The following is a 20,868-nucleotide window of genomic DNA, read 5'->3' as shown; positions in this document are numbered from 1 at the left end:
CACGTTGAGACACCAGTGTGGCCGCGGGTCTATCGATCTCCCTTCCTCAGCGAGTCAAGCGAGCGTTAATCACTCCGGCTGCTCCTAAGCCTGGCAGGGATGGCTCCGTAGTCGGGGCCGGGGGCGGGAGACAGGCTGCGCTGGGGGCAGGGCCGGGTTTAGGGCGATTCTCCCAATTCCCGGGAATCAGGCCCCGCACCCTCTGCCGAAGTGCCACCGGAAACAGCGGCAACCGATTGAGCTGCTGCCGAATTGCTGCCACTGTCTTCGGCGGCATTTCAGCTGCAGCTCTTTCGAATGGGGCCCCGCCCGTCCTAAAGCCAGCCCTGGCTCGGGGGCTGCCGTCCATCAGGGAACAGACACTGAGAAAACCCAGGGTTGTGAGTTCAATCCTTGAGGGGGCCATTTAGGGATTGGTCCTGCTCTGAGCAGGGGGTTGGACTAGATACCTCCTGAGGTCCCTTCTGACCCTAATAATCTATGATTCTATGGCACATTCTGCTGAGATGCTCTGTATGCAACATTCAGGGGGAGGTGAAATCCCACAGGGGGCGTGGGCTTGTGAAGCAGGCACAGCCCTGACATGCAGGACTCCTGGGTTCTATGCCCAGCTCTGCCACCCAGTGAGCAGGGCGAGTCACTTGCCTGCTCTGTGCCTCAGTTTCCCCTCCAAATCTTTGTCTGTTTTGGGCTTCAGTTCTCCCTTTGTAAGCGGGTGAGAATGATCCTTGAGGAGCTCTCTGGGGGAGGGATGGGCTCTCACTCGGTCTCTGCAGCGCCCAGGACAATGGGGGGCCCCCGGAGCTGGATTGTGGTCTGTGTGCACCATAGTGGGATACACCTAATTAACCACAACAGATCTCCTTCACCCAGCTTCTGCCTGCTGGTCCAGATCCAGGCTGGCACTTAAAGCCCTGGAAGGTTCCCCTCGCTGGCACCAGCCGACAGCCCCGGGTAGCCGCTCAGGCTGCAGGGACCTGGCTCCAGGAGGCCTCCCCTCAAGGGGGAGGAGCAGGGGCGACAGGGGGAAATGAGCTGAGGTTGAAGAGGGTCCCACCCCCGCTCCTGCTCCTTCCCATCTCTGCCCCGTATCCACCCCGCATCCACACCAGCCCAGGGCGCACTGAAGCTACCCCCGTATCCCCCGCTGCAATGAGCAGCGCTGGAGTCAGGCAGCAGCCGGTGACTGTCGCAGGAAGCAGGCTAGGAACAGGAGGGGTGTGGGTGGATGGGGGGGGGTGCAGAATGGGCTCCAGGGAAGCTCTAAAAACACCCCCCCTCCCCCAATCTGGGCTCACAGCTTCATTAACCCCTTGCGAGCTGCTAGGTCCCAGCAGCCCCAGGCCACCAAACCGAGACTTGGGTCACTGGAAGAACAGACCCAGACCCGCCCCACGCTGGGCTCCCCCCACCCAGCCTCACTCCTGACCTGCAGAGCCCTGCTAGCCCAGCCCTGGGCTCCCCCTGCCCCCCAGCTTCGCTGGTGCCCCTCAAGCCTAATGTGGAGCCTCCCTCTATGGGTGCCCCTCGCTCCTGACCTGAGCCGCTGCTACCCCCCCACCACTCTACCCCTCACCATCCAGCCCCAGAGCAGCAGGGACTGGCTGGCCCAGGGGGGTGGGGAATGGGACATGGGACCTTTCCCCTCAGGGGGACCCCATCTCCAATCTGACCCCAGGGGCGGGATCTCCAGGGGGACTGGCTGCCTCGGCAGAGAGGCTGGGCACTGCATGAGCGATGGAGATGGAGCGTCCCACTGGGCAGGGCTGGGGGTGGGGCACACTGCCATGGCCCAGAGCCCCTGCCCCCACATGGTGCAGCTGGGGGGACCCCACTAGGCCAGCGGCTGGGGGCGGAGGGACATTGCAGCACCAGGCCGTCCCCTGTGCATGCCAGTCAGAGCCAGGGAGACCCCGGGAGACACCAGAGCCCCATGCACAGTGCCCCACACAGTGCCATGGAACCCCCCCCGCCATGCCACGGGGAAACCGCCCAGCTCCACACGGAGCCACGGAGGCTCCTGCTGCGCCATGCAGCAGCCGTCAGAGCCACAAAGGACCCCGGGGCACCAGGCGACGCCACAGGGTGCTACGGAGAGCCACCGAAAGCCAGCTGCTGTCCCAAAGCACCCAACATGGGGTGGTAAACAGCCCTGTCTTCCTCAGGGATGGCGCCAGCCGTTCTGATCCAGAGCCTACACCTTCTCCCAGAGCTGGAGGGAGAACCCAGGAGTCCTGGCGCCCAGCACCTCCTGCTCTAACCACTAGACCCCACTCCCCTCCCAGAGCTGGGAACAGAACCCAGGAGTCCTGGTACTCCCCCAAACACCAGACGATGCTGCCGCTCCTTTCCCTCTCAACGCCCTAAGGCAGCGCCTCCCCATTTCTCCCCATCCCTCACGCGGGGGGCCCAGAAGTGGCCAGAGACAGACATCAGCAGGGAGCATGGGGGAGGCTCTCGGGGTGGTGGCACTGGTCAGGGAGGGGGACTGAGCCCCCTGCAAGTCCAAAGCTGGAGCCTGTTTCCCCCCCCTCACCTCAAAGAGGGGATGAGGGGAAGGGGAAGACGAGGGGCTGCCCGGGGGGCATCACGCGCCCAGCTCCCAGGGCAAAGTGCTTCGGGCAGGCGGGCGGCAGACCCAGCACCCACCACCCAGGCCGGCTGCAGCAGACAGCACAGGAACCACGACAGGAGGCCACACCCCAGAGATCCCGACGCCCCCAGCACCGCCCGGGCACAGCTGGCCCGAGGTGGGCTGGCAAAGCTGGAGCTGGGACCAGCATCTCCGGGGCTGCTCCAGTCCACCCCGTGCGCCCCTCACCCAGGCCCCCCAGGGCGCCAGCGCCCACCGTGCCCAGGCACCAGCACAGGGCTCCCCTCACCTCTCGTCGGCCTGCCAGTCCCCCAGCAGCAGGTCCCGGAAGCGGTAGCGAGGGGGCAGGGGCAGCACCTCCTTCTCCAGCTCCACCATGTTGGCCCTCGACGCCGCCGTCCCGCCGTCGCTCAGCTGCGCCCTGGTGGCTTGCGGGTGCCGGGAGCCGCTAGCCAGGGCGGCCCGCTACGCCCGGGGCCCACGGGCATGGTGGGGCAGGGTGGGCATCCGGGAGCAGCTCTCTGCCACCCGCTGCCTGGGCTGGGGAGGGAAGCGAGCAGCTGGTGCCATCAGCCTCGCCTTGCCAGCCGCCTGGTGCCCGGCTCCTGCAGCAGCCTGGGAGGTGCCCCCAGCGGAGGCTGCCGCTAGCCCATGGCACGGCGCCCCCCAGCTGGCAGGCCGGGGGCCCCTGCCAGGCGGGCTCGGGGCTCCGGAGGCAGGGGAAGGGAGGCGGCCGAGCGAGGGGAGGCAGCCGGCTGAGCGCGCCTCGGTCTCCGGCAGGGATGCGGGGGGCGGTTTCAGGCAGGAGGGGCCGCCCCGATCCGCCCCTCGCCTGGGGGCTGCTGTGCTGTCCCCTCCCTCCCCGGGCCACCTGCGGCCGCGGCGCTTCCTTAACCCCTCGGGCTGCGGGAGGGGGGACAAGATGCTCCCAGCCTCCTTGTTCTGACCAGAGTCGGGCGAGAACCCAGGCGTCCTGGCTCCCAGCCCCCCACTGCTCTGATCCACCAGCCCCCACTCCCCTCCCACAGCCAGGGAGAGAACCCAGGCGTCCTGGCTCCCAGCCCCCCACTGCTCTGATCCACCAGCCCCCACTCCCCTCCCACAGCCAGGGAGAGAACCCAGGCGTCCTGGTTCCCAGCCTCCCCTGCTCTGATCCACCAGCGCCCACGCCCCTCCCAGAGCCAGGGAGAGAACCCAGGCGTCCTGGCTCCCAGCCCCCACTCCCCTCCCACAGCCAGGGAGAGAACCCAGGCGTCCTGGCTCCCAGACTCCCCTGCTCTGATCCACCAGCGCCCACTCCCCTCCCAGAGCTGGGGAGGGAACCCAGGAGTCCTGTCTCCCAAGTGCTCTGCTCTAACCACTTGACCCCACTCCCCTCCTCAAACCAGGATAGAACGCAGGAGTCCTGCTCCCAGCCCCCTCTGCTCTCACCCACCAGCCCCCACTCCCCTCTCACAGCCAGGGAGAGAACCCAGGAGTTCTGGCTCCCAGTCCCCCCCCCACTCTAACCACTGCCCCCCACCCTGTGGTGCAGTGGACCCCCGACGGCCGCATTCACACAGCACCCTCAGGACAGACTCAACCCTGGCCCTCGCTGTGCGTACTCCTGAGTGCACGCTTGGCACTAGCACATCTTCCCCCAGCACCATGGCCCCCTTCCTCTCCCACCCTGCTCCCCCTTCTCCTAGGCCCAGGCACCTCACCACCACCCCCCGCCCTCCATGACAGCCTGTGTCAATGCATCATGCCAGGTACAGCCTGGCACAGGCGCTACCTGAGCCCAAGCCATGTACAGCTTAACCCCTGGGTCACCCCCTGCCCAATGTACCCGCTGGAAGAGATGCCCGGGCAGGGCAGAGGTGCCCCATGCCTGGCAAGCGCCTGCCCTGTGATGCTGATGGCCCAGGCAGGGGGACCCGGGCAAGGCTGGTCTCTTGTGCTGGAGGGTTTGCAAAGCTGAATCTGCCCAGAACAGAGGCGCCCCAGTGCCAGCCTCGCTTACCCACTCACCAGGTGCCCGGGCAACAGTACCCAGATGCAGGCCCCTCGCCTCTTGGGCTCCTTCCCGGGGTGCCCTGTTCCAGCTGGCAGGGACACGGGACCCAGGGCAAACGCAGGATGGATGGAGCTGGCAGGGCTAACAAATGCACCAGATCTTCCCAGCCAGCTGCTTTACCAGGCACAAGCCCCCACAAGCCAGGTGGGCGGGCGTAGGAACCCCACCCGGCAAGCCAGGATCTGTGCTCTGGGAGGGGAGTGGGGTCTAGTGGATAGAGCAGGGGGCTGGGAGCCAGGACTCCGGGGTTCTCTCCCCAGCTCGGAGAGGGGGGGTCGTGTGCTTAGAGCAGGGGGGCTGGGAGCCAGGACTCCTGCGTTCTCTCCCCAGCTCTGAGAGGGGAGTGGGGGCTTGTGGGTTACAGCAGGGTGGGGCTGGGAGCCAGGACTCCTGGGTTCTCTCCCCGGCTCTGGGAAGGGAGTGGGGCTAGTTGGGTTAGAGAAGGGGCGCTGGGAGCCAGGACGCCTGGGTTCTCTCCCTGGCTCTGGGAGGGGGTGGGGGCTGGTGGGTTAGAGCAGGGGGGGGCTGGGAGCCAGGACTCCTGGGTTCTCTCCCTGGCTCTGGGAAGGGGAGGGGGTGGGGGCTGGTGGGTTAGAGCAGGGGCGCTGGGAGCCAGGACTCCTGGGTTCTTCTAGTACCGGATCACCCCTCCCCCCAGCAGTCCCTGCTCCAGGACAGAAGCCAGCCCAGGGTCCCCGTTAGGATGCGAAGAGCACTTACCGTAAACACCCCCGCACACACGCAGCAGAACCTCCCCAGTTCGCTGCGGCGCCGCCAGAGCACCGCTTTCGTCGAGCACCTGCTGCCCCCTGCTGGCCGATGGGGGAACCTCCCGTTCCCAGCAGCTGGTTCCCCTTTGGATGCTTTCCCCGCGGAGCAGATCACGACCTGCTGGGGCGCAGGTGGTGGGGCCGGGCTTGGGGGAGAGGCAGGAGTGGGGGGTATGGGAGGGGAATGGGATCCTCACAGCGCTGCGGGCTGCAGACGCTCTCATTCTAAGCAGGGAGGCAGGGCTAGTAGTGCCACTGTACCCATGGGGAAACTGAGGCACGGAGACACTAAGCCACTGGCGCAAGATCACACAGGGAGGCTGCAGCACAGCAGGGACTTGAAGCCAGGTCGAGGAGGCCCCAGCTTGTATCCTAACCCCTGGGCCCTGCTGCCTCTCCTCCGCCTGCCCAGTGCATAGGGACGGGGCACCCAGTAGGGACTGTAACAGGTTGCCGGTTGACAGACTGGCTAGATCCTCCCTGAGTTAGACCAGGGGGCGCACCCACAAGCCTAGCCCCAGGCCCCGCCCATGTCAGCCCCCATCGGGCACAGAACAGGTTGGAGAGGAGCATCGAAGCTTTCCCCAGACAGCCCGGGGCCAAGCCTGGCCCTGCCTCCCAGCACTCCTGCTCGCCCCATGTCCAGAGCAGGGGCTGCGAGCGCTGGTGCTGTACCACTGTTGAACAGCCGCCAGGTCCCACCCCAGAAGTGGCTGCAGCTGAGCGCAGGACCCCTGTAGAGCCGGCTCCTGCGCCACAGCCTAGAGGCGGATGCTGCTGAGCGGGTTCAGACCCAGCCCAAGGGACACAGAAGAGCTCTGGGGCTGCCTCCCCCTGCGCATGCTGTAAGGGGATTTGACTCCCTCTCCGCCTCACAAGCACGTATGTGCCCTGCGTCACGGGGGGCTCTGGGCGGGGGGGGAAATCTAGACTGTGCCCCAGGGCAGCCCCGCCCCCGCAAGTCAGTTCCCCACCCCCCACAGTCTGATCCATTTCCACTGGCAGCTTGGCAGTTTTTATTGGGGGCTGGTGGGCAGTGCCCAGCCCTGTGGGGAGCAGAGCGCCTGGCTCTGCCTCGTTAAAAACCCAACTGCTAATTACAAACCGTGTACAAAAGGGGAGGGGAAAAACAGTAAAACAAAAACCAAGTTTAAAATCATTCCCACCCCCCCTTCTTAATGAGCTTGGAGGCTGCTGGGATTTAACTCTTTGGACCCCACAATCCAGGCACCCGCATTGCTCCTGCCCCGGGGCTCCCGTGTTACCCAGAACCCTTTGCACAGAGGAGCTCAGTGCTGCAGCCTCGCTGACCCCCCTCGGCCCATGCTGCGACGAGCAGCCCCTGCTGGGTCTGGGCCTCAGAAGCTGGGGCGGCTTTGTTCCCGAGCCTTCCAGCCCGCTGGGCTGCACATCTGACCCCTCCGACCGCAGGGGGCAGCTGGGATAATCCAGGCCAAAAAGATTCTCTGTGCCCCCCCAAGCTCATCTTCCTTGTAAAACATGCCCCCCCCCCCCCGCTGTCACTCCAGGGTGATATTGACCGAGGCCAGGGCGTCCACGGCCCACGGCGGGTACCGCTCCCGGCTGCCGTACATGGTTCTCATGAAGTCTCGGACGAACTGCGGGAACCTCTGCTCCACGATGCTCTCCCGGATTGACCGCATCAGATTCAGCTGGGGGCGGGGGGGGGGGGGGGGAAGAGGCCGATTACAGCCTGAACAGCTCGGATACTGCCCACGTCCCCTCCCACACCGACCGGGGCCAGACCCACGGGCTCACCACACACCCAGAACCCGCCTGGCTCCGAGGAGGAAGCAACCGCAACCGCCCCACTTCGCCCCCCCAGCCTCCAGGGCAGTTAACACCCGGCCCAGAGGGCAGACGCCCTGGGGACCCACCTGGTAGGCGATGTTGTGCACCGTGAGGAGGTGCATGGCTGCCGTCTCGCTGCGGAACAGGGCGTGCAGGAAGGCCCGGCTGTACCTGGGACGGGGAAACGCCGCGGTGAAGGAGGCGCAGGCCGCAGGAACCGACCCTCCCGGGGCAGCCTCGGAAGGGACAGCGCTCGAGAGGCACACGGGAGCCCCCAGTGACGAGCTGGGGCTGAGATCCAGGGTCAGTCCCCAGGGGTGGGGGCAGCTTGCTGGGGGGGCGAGCTCTGTCCTCCATCCCCCGCCACCAGGGCAGGAGATCCGTGTGAGGGTGGGGACCCAACATCCCCTGCCCCCAAGCACCAACCCACTTCGAGGTGCCCGGCACAGCCGCTGGCTCCCAGCCCATCTGCGGGGCGAGGATGTGGCCACAGGGAGGAGAACGACCCCCTGCCTGCCCCCTCCCCCGACCCAGGGCACGCACCTGCGGCAGGTGGGGCAGTCGCAGTTCTCGTCGACGGGCCGGAAGTCCTTGGCGAACTGCTTGTTCTTCACCGGCAGGGAGCCCCAGGGCACCAGGGCTGAGCCGAAGCGCTGGGAGAGGAAGGATCCGGCGGGTCACTGGGACAGCGGCCAACAAGGGGTTATTGGGGGAGGGGTGTGTGTGATCCCAGCTGCTTTCCCATCACTATGGGGCAGCCCAGCACACAGAAGAGCAGCCCAGGGTGCAGCCGGGCAGAGTGACGCCCCCCACCCTGTCCCCGGGGGGCTGCCACTCACCGCAGTCCGGGTGGGGAAGACGCAGTCGAACATGTCGCAGCCCAGGGCGACGCAGACCACCAAGTCCGTGGCGTAGCTGTGGGGGGGAGACGGCAGCTCTGCAAACTGGCCCAGGAGCACGTCGGGTCTCAGCCTAGGGCCCCCGACACCCAGGCTCCAGCCCAAGCCTGGGGAACCTCAAGGGAGGGGGGGCCATAGTGGGGGCCCCTGGAGGGCACATGGGAGGGGAGGGAGGTTAGCACTGGGGCCCTGCCCTGCCAGTGAGTGGGCCGTACCTGCCGGCCCCTGGGCACCACCCTCTTGGCGAAGGGGCACGTGCTCCCCTCCCATGACCCAAGAGGAAGTGGGGTAACTAGGCAGCCATGTTTAGGCTTCAACTTCCCTCAAGCGCCTGAACCCCCTTGGTTCCCAGCACGAGGCAACCCATATCCCAGGTACCTAAACCCCCTCGGATCGGCAGCATGAAGCACCCCCCGCCCCAGGCTCCCAGTGCCTGAACTCCCGCGGTTCAGCAGCATGAACTACCCCCCTGCCCCAGGCTCCCAGGTGCCTGAACCCCCGCGGTTCGGCAGCATGAACCAACCCCCGCCCCAGGCTCCCAGGTGCCTGAACCCCTGCGGTTCTGCAGCATGAACCACCCCCTGCCCCACAGGCTGGGCCAAAGCTCAGCAGCAGCGGGTGCTGCGTAGACGGGACAATCCCTGAGGGAACCAGCCCCCCGAGACGCCAAGCCCAGCTGAAAGCTCCAGAAGAAGGGGGAGCGGGCGCCGCTCGGCGCCGACACCTACCCGACCCCCATGAGGTAGCGGGGCTTTCCCCTGGGGAGGCGGTCGGTGCTGAGGGTCACCACCCTCCAGAAGTGATCCTTCGCCTCGCCGCCGCTAAGCCCCCCGATGGCGAAGCCGGGCACGTCCCGCTGCGTCATCTCTGGGGATGGAAACAGAGCTAGGAAGGTCCCGTCCCTAAGGGGGGAGGGGGAGGGCAGGATCGCACCCACCCACACCCTCGTGAGGGTCTCCACAAGCTAAGGGGGCATATGCAGCTTCCTCTCCCCACCCCCAGGGCGTGCCTCCATCCCATGGGTTAGTGCCCTCCGTCTTGCCAGCAGCTCCAGATCCTACCCCAAAGCCAGCTGGGGGCTTCCTGCCGCAGGCATCAGGGGCCCCCCACAGCTCCCACGAGCAAAGCGGGGCTGGAGACCCCAAACCAGGCCCTGCCCGGCTTCCCGGCAGCTCCTAGGGAGACCAGATGTCCCGATATTTGGGACTTTATCTTATATCAGCGCCTATTACCCCCCACCCCCGTCCCGATTTGTCACACTTGCGGTCTGGTCGCTCTAAGCTCCGGAGAGGTGAAACCGCTCAGCACTGAGGCCTCGCCCGAGATCAGGCCCGGCCCAAGGAGCTCACGGGAAGAGTTACCAGTGTCCAGATGGGAACTGGGGCCCAGAGAGTGCAGGGACTTACCCACAGTCACCCCCGCCCCCAAGTCCAGCCCATCCAGCCCCGGGCTCGGAGCACAGAGACCAGCTGTTGCCGGAGGGAGCAGAGCCAGGTCTCCGTTACCTTCCAGACACTTGGTGCGGAGGGCAGGGTCCAGCCCGCCCTGGATGATGGCGAAGAGGTTCTGCTTGTCGGGTTGGCTGTTGGCGGCGATGCAGCGGTCCAGCCAGCGGATCGACCTGCAACACACCCGGCCTGCTCAGTTCCTGCCAGCCCACGGGAGAGTCGTCAGCAGCGGGGCCTCATGGATAGAGCCCTGGACTGAGACTAGGCAGGGCTGGGTTCTGTTCCCGGCCCTGCCCCCCGACTGCTGCGCCACCCTGTGCCTCAGTTTCCCCATCTGTAAAACGGGGATAGTCATGATAGGGACCTGCTTCGGAAAGCACTTGGAGATTGACGGACACACAGCTCAGCCGGGAGCTAGGGATTAGCCCCGTCCCCATGTTAGAGATGGGAAAACGAGGCAGAGAGAGTCAGCAACTGAAGCCATCAGATGGCCGAGTCAGGGGCAGAACCCTGGTATCCTGATTCCCACCCCACTGGGCCACCCAACCTCCGTATTAGAGTCCCACTGTACCCCCCCATCCGGGGGTACCCCCGCCAAGGAGGAACACGCAGGCAGGGCAGGACAGTGACAAAAATCAGACTCCAGAGATGACGAGAACCCACACAGGGGTGAACTGGGTGAGAGAGGAACGCCCTCGATCCACCCGTAGCTGGGACCCCCAGGCGATGGGGCTCCGGCCTGCCGAGGGTTAACCCCCCCCCCACCTCGCACCCCCCCATGCTCCTGGGGCAATGGATAAAGCAGGAGGTGGAGGAGCCCGAGTGGGGCACCGGCCCATCATCCGGACACTGCCGCTTGGGGAAGGCTCTGCTGGGCGTTATCCACCAGGCTACAGAGACTCGACAAACCTGTACATGGCTTCCTCCACCCGCGGCCCCGTGAGGGTGCTGCTCACCACGTCATCCAGCTGCATCATGATGTCTGAGCCTAGGAAGGGAACGGGGGGAGGGCCATTCTCCGATTCGCTGCCCTGAACTTCACATCCCCTTCCAGAGCCCAGAACAGGACCCAGGAGTCCTGGCTCCCAACCCCCTGCCCTCCAGTCTAACCCACTCCCCTTCCAGATCAGGGAGAGAACCCAGGAGTCCTGGCTCCCAGCCCCCCTCCCCTCAACCCACTAGACCCCACTCTGCTTTAACCAAAGGAAAAGCATCCACAGCAATTAACGTCTTCAAAGCACTGACCCCTCCCAAGCCCTGTTGCAGGACCGGGGCCTAAACCATTTCCAGAGTTACATTAGTTAGTTTCCTCGGTTGGTCTGCACCTCGGGGATGAGCCCATTGTGTGACCCAGCCAGCGGCTCCCAAACAGCACGAGTTACCCAGCGCGTTCTGGATTTGGATGGATTTCTCCGGCGTCAGCAGGATCTCTTCCCCATCGTACGGAGACTGGAAGCGGACGCCCTCCTCCGTCACCTCGGACAGCTCCACCAGGGAGACCATCTGGAACCCACCGCTGTCCTGTGAACAAGCCCATCCGGAGCTAGAGGATACAGGGCCTGGGGGCGCTGAGATTTAAGCCAGAGATACTGCCCAGGGGTCAAGGGTGCAACACAGGGAGGAAGGAGGCTTGGCAGCTTGAGGGAGGGGAACAGAGACTCCAGGCCTCTGCTCTGAGCCCACTCCGGGTTGACAGTGGCCCATCTACCATGGTTGTTCCATGGGGCCATCACTGGAGCATCTGAGCACGTCAGTCATTAGTGAGCTTGCTTGCAAAGCCCTCTTTGCAGATGGGGAAACTGAGGCACGGGCAGTCACTGACTTGCCCAAGTCCCGCAGGGAGTCAGCCACAGAGCCGGGAATCAAACCCAGATCCCCCAAGTGCCAGACCGATGCCTTCGCCACGAGGCCCCTTGCTAGTCACCCTCTCCTGGGTGCTCAGTGAGGCAAACGGTGCTAAACAGCAGCCTCAGAGGCTTCCCCGCTCGCTGCTGGGGCAGCAGAGAGGCCTGTTAGCTACGGGCAGCAGCTTGGAGGGAGCTTGCCCTGCTGGTGCCCAGGCTGAACCGGTAGATACACAGTACAGAAGCTGCTTCAACGTGGGACCTTCCACCAGCACTGAATGTACTCTTTGTACTATCTATTAGGTGTATTACGGTAGCACCTAGGCACCCACCATGACCCATTGTGCTAGGAGCTGTACATGATGTATTAGGTGTATTACGGTAGCACCTAGGACCCCATGGCAGTACGAGGTGCTGTAGAAACCCAGAACAAAACAACAGTCAAGAGAAGCCGGACGCCACGTAAGAGTCAGCACAGGGGGAACATACCAGGGCTCCATGCTGCAACCCAGCTCTGAAATGCTGTGGCACACTACCCACGGGGTCCCAATCCTGGCCACCCACCCTGCACGCTGCCCAGGGGGGCCCCCAATCCTGACCACCCACCCTCCACGCTGCCCACGGGGTCCCAATCCTGGCCACCCCCTCCACGCTGCCCACGGGGTCCCAATCCTGGCCACCCCCCCTCCACGCTGCCCACGGGGTCCCAATCCTGGCCACCCCCTCCACGCTGCCCAGGGGGGCCCCAATCCTGACCACCCACCCTGCACGCTGCCCAGGGGGGCCCCCAATCCTGGCCACCCACCCTGCACGCTGCCCAGGGGGGCCCCAATCCTGGCCACCCACCCTGCACGCTGCCCACGGGGTCCCAATCCCGACAACCCACCCTCCCCTCTGCCCACGGGGTCCCAATCCTGACCACCCACCCTGCACGCTGCCCACGGGGTCCCAATCCTGGCCACCCACCCTCCACGCTGCCCGGGGGGCCCCAATCCTGGCCACCCACCCTCCACGCTGCCCACGGGGCCCCAATCCTGGCCACCCACCCTCCACGCTGCCCACGGGGTCCCAATCCTGGCCACCCACCCTCCACGCTGCCCATGGGGTCCCAATCCTGACCACCCACCCTCCACGCTGCCCACGGGGTCCCAATCCTGACCACCCACCCTCCACGCTGCCCAGAGGGGCCCCAATCCTGGCCACGCCCCTTGCACGCTGCCCAGAGGGGCCCCAATCCTGGCCACCCACCCTGCACGCTGCCCAGAGGGGCCCCGATTCACTCCCCAGAGCCAAGCTCCCACGAGAGGCTGCCAGAGCGCCTGGCTTCTAACCCGCTTCCCCCTGTCGCCACAAGCCACAGGGATCAGGCCTCCTGGCTCAGCCCTGGGGAGCCCCACTCACCGTGAGCAGGTTCTGCTGCCAGTTCATGAACCCATGAAGGCCGTTGGCTTGTTTGATGAGCTCAGGCCCCTGAGGCAGATTTAGGGGGGTGGGGAAAAGGTGTGTTAGAAACGTGAACACGGCCCAAGGCTTCTCCAGAAATCAGACCTCCAGAAACACCAGCTAACCCCCCCACCCCCACAAAATCAGGCTTGCACCCGCCCTGCAGGCTATTCCGAGATTGCAGGGACAGGGACACTCACCAGCCTCATGCCCAGGTGGGCGCGGAGGTCACTCACCGGCCTCATGCCCAGGTGGTAGGTGGGGTCAGGCCCCAGCCGGGGGTCACCACGGCCTCATGCCCAAGTGGTAAGTGGAGGTGGGGTCAGACCCCCAGCCGGGGGTCACTCACTGGCCTCATGCCCAGCTGGCAGGTGGGGGTCAGGCCCGCCGCCGGGGGGGGTCACTCACCGGCCTCATGCCCAGGTGGCAGGTGGGGTCAGGCCCCAGCCGGGGGTGTCACCACCGGCCTCATGCCCAGGTGGTAGGTGGGAGTCACTCACCGGCCTCATGCCCAGGTGGGAGGTGGGGGGGGTCAGGCCCCCAGCCGGGGGTCACTCACCGGCCTCATGCCCAGGTGGTAGGTGGAGGGGTCAGGCCCCAGCCGGGGGTGTCACCACCGGCCTCATGCCCAGGTGGTAGGTGGGGTCAGGCCCGCAGCCGGGGGGGTCACTCACCGGCCTCATGCCCAGGTGGTAGGTGGGGGGGGGTCAGGCCCCCAGCCGGGGGGGTCACTCACCGGCCTCATGCCCAGGTGGTAGGTGGGGGGGGTCAGGCCCCCAGCCAGGGGGGGTCACTCACCGGCCTCATGCCCAGGTGGTAGGTGGGGGGGGTCAGGCCCCCAGCCGGGGGGGGTCACTCACCGGCCTCATGCCCAGGTGGCAGGTGGGGGAGGTCAGGCCCCCAGCCGGGGGGGTCACTCACCGGCCTCATGCCCAGGTGGTAGGTGGGGGGGGTCAGGCCCCCAGCCGGGGGGGTCACTCACCGGCCTCATGCCCAGGTGGTAGGTGTTGCCCAGGCAGATGCGGCAGCCCAGCGCCTCCAGCTGCCGGGCCGTGATCCCCTTCATGGTGCCCTGCGTGCCCACGGGCATGAAGACCGGGCTGAGCACGGGGCCGTGCGGCAGCCGCAGCTCGCAGGCCCGGGCCTTGCTCAGCCCGCACTCGGCCACCACGCGCAGGGACAGCGCCGGGCCGCAACTGCTGGGCGCCGCCATCTTGGCCGGGAGTGACGTGACGCCTCATTGGGCGCCGCCATCTTGGGGGCCGTCATGTGATCCCGAGCCGCTCTCGTTGCCTTGGCAACGCGGAAGTGCGGGTAGCGAAGCAGGCTTCAGCCTCAGCACTAGGCCCGAGCCCCCTCGGGCCCCAGAGCAACGCGCCCCCCACAGGCCCAAGCCCCCTCATGTCCCAGAGTGATGCCCCCCACTCCAGCCACCCAATGGCCTGAACCCCCTCATACCCCAGAGCAACATCCCCGCACTCCAGCCTGCCCCACAAAGGCCTGAGCCATCTCATGCCCCACAGCGATGCCCCCGCACTCCAGCCCCCCCGAACCCAAGTGCCCTCATGCCCGAGAGCAACACGCCCCCCACTCCAGCCCAGGCCCCCTCAGGCCCCAGAGCAAATCCCCCCATGGCCCAAGCCCCCTCATGTCCCAAAGCGATGGCCCCGCACTCCAGCCCCCCCCCACCCAAGTGCCCTCATGCCCGAGAGCAACACGCCCCCCACTCCAGCCCAAGCCCCAGAGCAAATCCCCCAATGGCCCAAGCCCCCTCATGTCCCAGGCGATGCCCCCGCACTCCAGCCCCCACGACCCAAGTGCCCTCATGCCCGAGAGCAACACCCCACTCCAGCCCAAGCCCCTCAGGCCCCAGAGCAAATCCCACAATGGCCCAAGCCCCTCATGTCCCAGAGCGATGCCCCGCACTCCAGCCCCCACAACCCAAGTGCCCTCATGCCCGAGAGCAACACGCCCCCCACTCCAGCCCAAGCCCCCTCAGGCCCCAGAACAACACATCCTCTGCTCCAGCCCACCCCCACAACAGCCCAAGCCCCCTCATGTCCCAGAGCAAATCCCCCAATGGCCCAAGCGCCCTCATGTTCCACAGCAATGACCCCCCACTCTAGCCCAAGCCCCCTCATGCCCTAGAGCAATGTGCCCCCTGCTCCTGCCCAAGGCCCCAAGCCCCCTTGTGCCCCAGAGCAAAACATCCCATGTTCTCCCCCCCCCCCCCTTATGCCCGAGAGGGCAAACCCCCGGCTCTAGCCCCCGAAAGAGCAAGATACTGACTTGCAGAGAAATCACCTCCCTAAACCTTATTAGAAAGCAGTTGGGGGTTGAATTGGGAGGGGCTAATAAGGGGCCGATTGAATTAGGTGTGGTGGGGGTCAGGTGTGAGGAGTCAGGCTGCTGAGTGAGGGCATCAAGGCTCCTAGTATATAGGGCCAGGTGTGGCAGCTGGAGGTGTCTGGCAGGCAGGTGTAAAGAGGAGATAGCTGGGGGTAAGTGAGTAAGGGGTTTGGTTTGAAGTGTGGGGGTTATACTTGATTTGCCAAGGGCTCTAGGTTGGGCCTGCTATGCCCCAAAGAGGAGAGCATAAATATTAGTCAGGCAGGGGGCTTACAATGTGGTAGGGTTGGTGTCAGGCTGTTTTTCTGTAGCTCCAGGGTTATGGGTTTTTTTTTTCCCCTTGTGTGAATAATTTCCAATGTTGGGTGTAAGAGGAGGCTCATTTTTTATGGCCTGCAGCTAACTGAAGTGAGGGATCACTGGTGTCTGTCTCTACTCTCTCCTAGGGGGGATGGCTGTGCATGTTAGTTATGCCTGCTGACTTTGCTGAGGTAGAGACCCTCCTGACAGGCAGGCCAGTGCTCTCCTTAACCTTGTCAGGTATTCTGGCCCTGCAGTGAGGGTGTGTAGTGTGGCATCTCTGCCTACCTAGATCAGGAGGTGGTGAGACTGTCCACAAAGCATGCGCAATATGGGAGGGTATTGAAAAGAGCCTGCAAAGTTCTACTCTCCCCATCTTGTAACACAAGAGCAAGGAGCCAATGAAAACAAACGGTGGCAAATCCAAGATGGATAAGAGGAACTGTGCTGCATAATTAAACAGTGAAGTTTATTGTCTTTGGCTGTCACAGAAGCATTAAATCTTAGGTGACTTTGACAGCGCTCTCTGGAAAACAAGGCTCCCTGGAGTCCTTCTAGTCCAGAGCTTTTTGTAAAGCTTTTCAGAAGGGCTCTGAAACCTCATGATTTTCCTTTGCAGCAACTAGCTCTGGCTGCTGTTGGAGACTGGTTAGTGAGCTACATGGCCCTGGGGCTGAGCTGACCTGGCAGCTCTTAGGTGTCTTTTCTTGTTTGCTGAAAAGCAATGGCCTGTTGATCCGTTTGTACAGTGCCTAGCACACTGGAGGGCAGGTCTGCATCCAGTGCTCTGAGGTGCTGCAGCAGAAATACGTGGTAATACAGGGGCCTGGCCAGCAAATGTGTCCTGGGGTGGGCTCTGCCTGCTGCCTGGGTGTGGTGTGAGCAGCAAAGCTGGTCTGTCCTGAGGTTTGCAAGCAAAGGGGGCTGGGTGCTCTTCAGGGGGTGCAAGCCCTGTTCATGCTGCATCTGTTCTATTGCTGGGGACCTGCAAGGAGATAAATCCAGCACCTTTCTCCCACCACCCCTGAAAGGCACCGACTCCCTAGCCCAGCAGTGCTAGGCTGCCTCCATGGCTAGGGAACAAAAGGCTTCCCACTGGCAGTGCTTTGGGGTGGAGGTGCATTTCTAAGGAGGCTATGGAAAGAATGTGCTGCTTCTGTATGGGAGAGGGCCCTGTGTGCTAGGTGCTACACAGATACCTAATGAGAGACTGAGGCTTAGTGCCTGACTAAACAAGGAACCATCATTGCTCCCACTTCACAGATGGGGAAACTGAGGCATCCAGTTGACGTGAGGTGCTCCAGGGAGTCTATGGCCGAACCAGGAATCAAACCCCTATCGCCAGAGTTCCAGCCCAGCACTTTGAGCATGAGCGCATCCTTCCTTGCAGGCTGAGCCCTGGGCTTTCACAAATGTGTTTCCTAGCAGGGAGCAGCAAGAATCTGTAGGCGAAGCCTGGCTCATTTACTGGACTGAGCTCTCCTGCGTGTGCTCCCGAATGGAAACAAATCGAGGGCTGTCTCTGAAGCAAACAGCCAGCTGCCTGCACAAACCCCAGCTGGAAATCTGGGTAATAGATTAAATCCGGTGAGGGATTTAATTAGTTCTACCCAGAAAGCCAGAGGTGGGGAAAAGAGAAATCATTAGCTGCTGCTGGCCCATCACTTATTTTCATGGGCTCCCTTGTCACCTCTCCAGTTCAATCATTCTGCCTGTTCAGCCCCGGTAATCCCTCTCTGCATCGCAAGCAACAAAATCAATTTTTTTCTTGTCCTTTTGGAACACTGTGTTCTCCCCTGCACAGTGATTTCAGTGTCTGCCAAAGGCGTGTGTTTTCAGTGAAACTGTGGCCTCTGGATGATTGGGTTAAATTGCCCACCATGTGGGGCATCACAGTCCCTCGAGGCTTCTCCGTCTCCAGCGCTGCACAGTTGGTTAGCTCCATTATGTTCCCAGTCAGCTATGCAGCATTGAATGTCGTATTGGCAGGGTTACCTGTTCTGTGGAAGGAGAAAATATCGGGCTGTGAGCGCCAAAGGCAGGATGTGAGGCGAGCTAGACCAATGGTCTGACCTTGTCTGGCAGGTACAGGGCAGAGGAAAGCTGCCATGTGTCTGTATTGAACTGAACTGGTGTGAAATACAAACCAGGTACAATCTGGCCAGGATCAGAGAACCTGCAATTCTGCGGCTGCTGGGCAAAGGGGGAGTGTGTGAGCACGTAGCACTGGTGGAGGTTCTGCTCTGCAGGGTTATCAAAGTCCTGCTGAGGATGCAGAGGGAGGTAGCTCTGAGCTGCTTTTCCAGAAGGGCTGAGCAATTAGGGAGCAAAGCTGCCAGAACACAAGGTGGGTGGGGGTGACGGCCCCAGGTGGAGGCAGATGGGACCAGGACACTTGAGATCTGGGTTCTAATCCCAGCTCTGCCACTGAGTCACTGTCTGAGCCTCTCGGGGGGGCATGGCCTGACATCTCTTCAGGCCGTGTAGGCAGCTAGCCCCATGCGATGCTTCTGGGTCACTTGGGTAGGGCTAGAAATCAATTGCCATGGGGGCTGCATGCCATCCTGCAGGCCTTGTGTAGCCCAGACAGCAGCAGGATAACAAGGGGTTGTCGTCATGTCCTGTGTATGTTGTGTTGTGTCCCTGGGTGTGTGGTTGGCAGCAGAGATCAAATCTGAGCTCAGGATCTGAAAGCCTGAGCTGAAGCTCACTGCTACTCATGGTGGGGGGTGTCTAGGTGCCATATGGGATTAGGAGAACATCTCTTTAAATCGCTTGTGAGCCCACTAGTGCTGCTCCCTGTGTTCTAGAGGCTTTCCCAGGCCAGCTGGCGCAGTAGGACGTACACAGCCAGGCCTTGGATCGCCATAAACACAGGTAGTTGGGTCTCAGTGGTGCCTGAGTGGCTGCTGCATAGGGGGGTTGGTGCTGGGTAAAGAGCAAAAGACCAGGCTGCAGTGGCACAGCAGGGGTCACCCCCACTCGTGTGCCAGCTCATAGACCTTCTCCCTGGTGTATTTTGAAGGGTACCAGCTACTGGCCTTACCCTCAGGGTGGGGGGATATGATCTAAGGGGAGCTGTGCTGGCCCGTTCCACCCTCCCGCTCTCTCTCCAAGCCGAAGATGAACGTGGTGCACGCTCTGCGCTCGGAGCACCTGGCTGCGCCGCGAGTGGAGGCGATGGAGCGGCCGAACCTGCGGGCTGTGGATCAGCTGAGCCCAGAGATCAAGATGGAGAAATACGTCCTGCTGAGCCTAGATGGGAAGCTGCTGGGGCCAGAACTGAGCCGGATCCGGAGTGGTAAGGCCTCAAGGGAGGGAGTGGGAGGGGGAATGGGGAGGGGCTGGAGATGGAGGGGAATTTGGGCCACGACCCTGCTGGGGCCCAGTGGATCCCGTATTGCCTGTGAGGATGAGCAGCCCTCACCTCTTAGGGACCCTGTGTCCCCAAGTGCCCATCAAGATCTGGGCCCAGAGAGACAGATCCTGCCCCTGAGAGCTCCCAGCCTAGGCAGACCGGGGGTGGGAAGGGAACCAGCAGCTCAGAGGTGAAGTGAGTTGCCCCAGATCATGGAGCCAGGAAGAGAACCCAGGTGTCCTGAGTCCCAGGCAACCCCCAATGAGAAGCTTAGCAGGGTCTCAGTTGAAGATGACCATGCTGCTCTGTCCAGCCTGGCTCTGCGGTGTTGCTCCCATCAGACTGTTGGCCTGTGGTTTCACCAGGGCCGCAGCCCAGCACAGCTCGCCTTCGACTGGGGCACCACATGCTTTCCTGCCCAGTGCCTGGGGCAGGGTGTCGCGTGAGAGCCTCCTTTCACTGTGACTTGGTGCAGAGGGTCTGGAGTCCCGGACACTCGGGTTTCCTAGGTGCCTGGAGCCTCTACCTTTTTCCTTCACCCGCAAGGGGGTGCCGCTTGTCCGGCTCTCTGGCCAAAAGGCTGGTGGAGTGGGTGGCAGGACTTGCGCCAGGGCCAGTGCGAGTGGCACTTTCCCATGGTGGCCCTGGGCTAGCATTACTGGGCTGACACATCCCTCTCCTCTCCGTGCTCAGAGATGGCTCTGCCCCTGGAGCGCCTGGATGTGGAGCTGCCCCAGGAGCTGCCGAAAGGCTACCTCTCCCACAAGCGTCGCTCCCTGCCTGCCTTCCCCTTCTCTCCTGCCAAGAGCCCCTGCAGCTCTCCAGGCCTCAGGTAACTACGGGACAGGGCCCACGCCATGGGCTGCTCCTGCTAGACCTGGCATAGGCTATAGCCGGACGCCTTGCCTCGAACACAGAGATAGAGCCCAGGGAAACGGACTCCCAGCATGCAGTGCTCCGCCTCGAGCTGAGCAGCCAGCCATCTGGCACTGCGGTGGCCTATTCATTATTTAGTAGGTGCACTGGTCCATGTCTGCGGCTCTGCTCCTTCGCGCTAGGTGCTGTACAAATACAGTCCTTGCTCCAAGGAGCTGACAGTCTAAAACTCCTGATCACTCAGCTGCTGCAGGCTGTGACCATGCAGAACTCCATGAGGGTAGCGCTTGGAGCCCCTGTCACTGAGCCCGAGGACCAGCTCCATTGGCTGTTGGTGCTACAGGGCAGTTCTGGACCCATCCATTAGAGGGTGGTGTCTATTAGGCTGTGGGGAGGGCAGCCTGACGTTTCTTTCTCTTCCAGGAGCCCCAGGAGGAGCACAGAAGCGCTGTGTGTTGGCCACTTCCCCATGGGGCTCAGTCAGCTTGTGACCGGGATGCAGAGTCCTGGGCTGCGAGCCCCTGTGTCGCCCTCTCCTCGGGGTGCGAGAAGTCTGGCTGCACAGCCCAGGGTAACCCCAGGCAAGGTCACTGGCAGCAAGACCAAGGCAGGTGAAGCCGTGTGCCGCAGCCATGGGCCCCGGATGCAGCCGGAGTCTGACAGGAAGCAGCAACAGACACAGGGCGGAAAAGGGGCCTGCTAGGAATGACTGGTGGGGCAGGGGGTGGTGGAGGGGGACGTGCCCTCTGGGAATTGCTGGTGTCTCCAAGGGGTGGGGGTGGGGATTGTACTTGGGAGCCAACTGTTTTACAAACCCAGCAGGGGCCAGGAGTCCTCCAGGCACCCCGGCCCTGCTTCCCCCCCTGCAGTTAATGTGTGTAACCAAAGGGATCCTAAATAAAAGACTCTTCACTGTGAAGGCTCCTGGGGGCTTGTCCTTCTTCCAGGGAACTGCTTTAACTCAGCCTGCTGCTGGCCAGAGGGGGGGCCAGGCCCTCTATAGACCACAAGGCCGGTGCTGTGCCCTGAATACGGGGTGTCACCGTAGCACTGATGGACCCCAGCAGAGGTTGGGGGTGGGGCACTGTGCTGGGCGCTGTACAGACAGTGAGACTCCCCC

The 20,868-nt window shown here is 63.3% G+C and overlaps 3 protein-coding genes across 9 annotated transcripts in view; 1 reads left to right on the top strand and 2 right to left on the bottom strand.

Moving 5' to 3' along the window:
- Window positions 1-5,422, bottom strand: part of LOC120390944 (potassium channel subfamily T member 2-like) — a 47,657-nt gene extending 42,235 nt beyond the window's left edge. For 2 of the 4 annotated variants that reach the window (XM_039514042.1, XM_039514045.1), the window contains exon 1: window positions 2,883-3,215. In XM_039514042.1, coding sequence (XP_039369976.1) covers window positions 2,883-2,971 — 89 coding nt within the window. In that variant the 5' untranslated portion in view covers window positions 2,972-3,215. Of the gene's footprint in view, window positions 1-2,882; window positions 3,216-4,595; window positions 4,777-5,369 lie in introns of those variants that run through there. The other 2 variants (XM_039514044.1, XM_039514043.1) reach the window with 2 other exon arrangements.
- A 999-nt stretch (window positions 5,423-6,421) lies between these two features.
- QTRT1 (queuine tRNA-ribosyltransferase catalytic subunit 1) lies at window positions 6,422-14,246 on the bottom strand. Of its 2 annotated transcripts, none has more exons than XM_039513693.1 (10): window positions 13,848-14,246; window positions 12,824-12,892; window positions 10,961-11,099; window positions 10,488-10,566; window positions 9,636-9,751; window positions 8,859-8,997; window positions 8,071-8,146; window positions 7,775-7,884; window positions 7,318-7,402; window positions 6,422-7,092 (listed from the first exon to the last, which is right to left on the bottom strand). In XM_039513693.1, exons 1-10 carry the CDS (start codon window positions 14,076-14,078, stop codon window positions 6,940-6,942), a joined length of 1,197 nt encoding a protein of 398 aa, XP_039369627.1. In that variant the 5' UTR covers window positions 14,079-14,246; the 3' UTR covers window positions 6,422-6,939. The 2 variants fall into 2 exon arrangements, with proteins under 2 accessions (XP_039369627.1, XP_039369628.1); XM_039513694.1 differs by lacking the exon at window positions 13,848-14,246 and adding an exon at window positions 13,102-13,126.
- A 966-nt stretch (window positions 14,247-15,212) lies between these two features.
- Window positions 15,213-20,667, top strand: LOC120391136. Of its 3 annotated transcripts, none has more exons than XM_039514514.1 (4): window positions 15,213-15,366; window positions 18,632-18,815; window positions 19,566-19,704; window positions 20,172-20,667. In XM_039514514.1, exons 2-4 carry the CDS (start codon window positions 18,638-18,640, stop codon window positions 20,449-20,451), a joined length of 597 nt encoding a protein of 198 aa, XP_039370448.1. In that variant the 5' UTR covers window positions 15,213-15,366; window positions 18,632-18,637; the 3' UTR covers window positions 20,452-20,667. The 3 variants fall into 3 exon arrangements, with proteins under 3 accessions (XP_039370448.1, XP_039370450.1, XP_039370447.1); XM_039514516.1 differs by having other exon boundaries at window positions 15,328-15,366; window positions 18,540-18,815; XM_039514513.1 differs by lacking the exon at window positions 15,213-15,366 and adding an exon at window positions 16,930-17,084.
- The last annotated feature ends 201 nt before the right edge of the window (window positions 20,668-20,868 follow it).

The sequence above is a fragment of the Mauremys reevesii genome, linkage group 25 (genome assembly GCF_016161935.1).
Source record: "Mauremys reevesii isolate NIE-2019 linkage group 25, ASM1616193v1, whole genome shotgun sequence".
Classification (NCBI taxonomy): Eukaryota; Metazoa; Chordata; order Testudines; family Geoemydidae; genus Mauremys; species Mauremys reevesii.
This window is presented reverse-complemented; position numbering and strand designations above follow the sequence as displayed.

Coding starts and splice junctions, on each gene's coding strand:
- LOC120391136 (XM_039514513.1), top strand. CDS start 17,013: ATGGAAACAAATCGAGGGCTGTCTCTGAAGCAAACAGCCAGCTGCCTG. Junction 18,816..19,565: donor ACTGAGCCGGATCCGGAGTG/GTAAGGCCTCAA, acceptor CTCCGTGCTCAG/AGATGGCTCTGCCCCTGGAG. Junction 19,705..20,171: donor TGCAGCTCTCCAGGCCTCAG/GTAACTACGGGA, acceptor TTTCTCTTCCAG/GAGCCCCAGGAGGAGCACAG.
- QTRT1 (XM_039513693.1), bottom strand. CDS start 14,078: ATGGCGGCGCCCAGCAGTTGCGGCCCGGCGCTGTCCCTGCGCGTGGTG. Junction 9,752..10,487: donor GTGGAGGAAGCCATGTACAG/GTTTGTCGAGTC, acceptor GGTGTGTTGCAG/GTCGATCCGCTGGCTGGACC. Junction 7,885..8,070: donor TCTTCCCCACCCGGACTGCG/GTGAGTGGCAGC, acceptor TTCCTCTCCCAG/CGCTTCGGCTCAGCCCTGGT.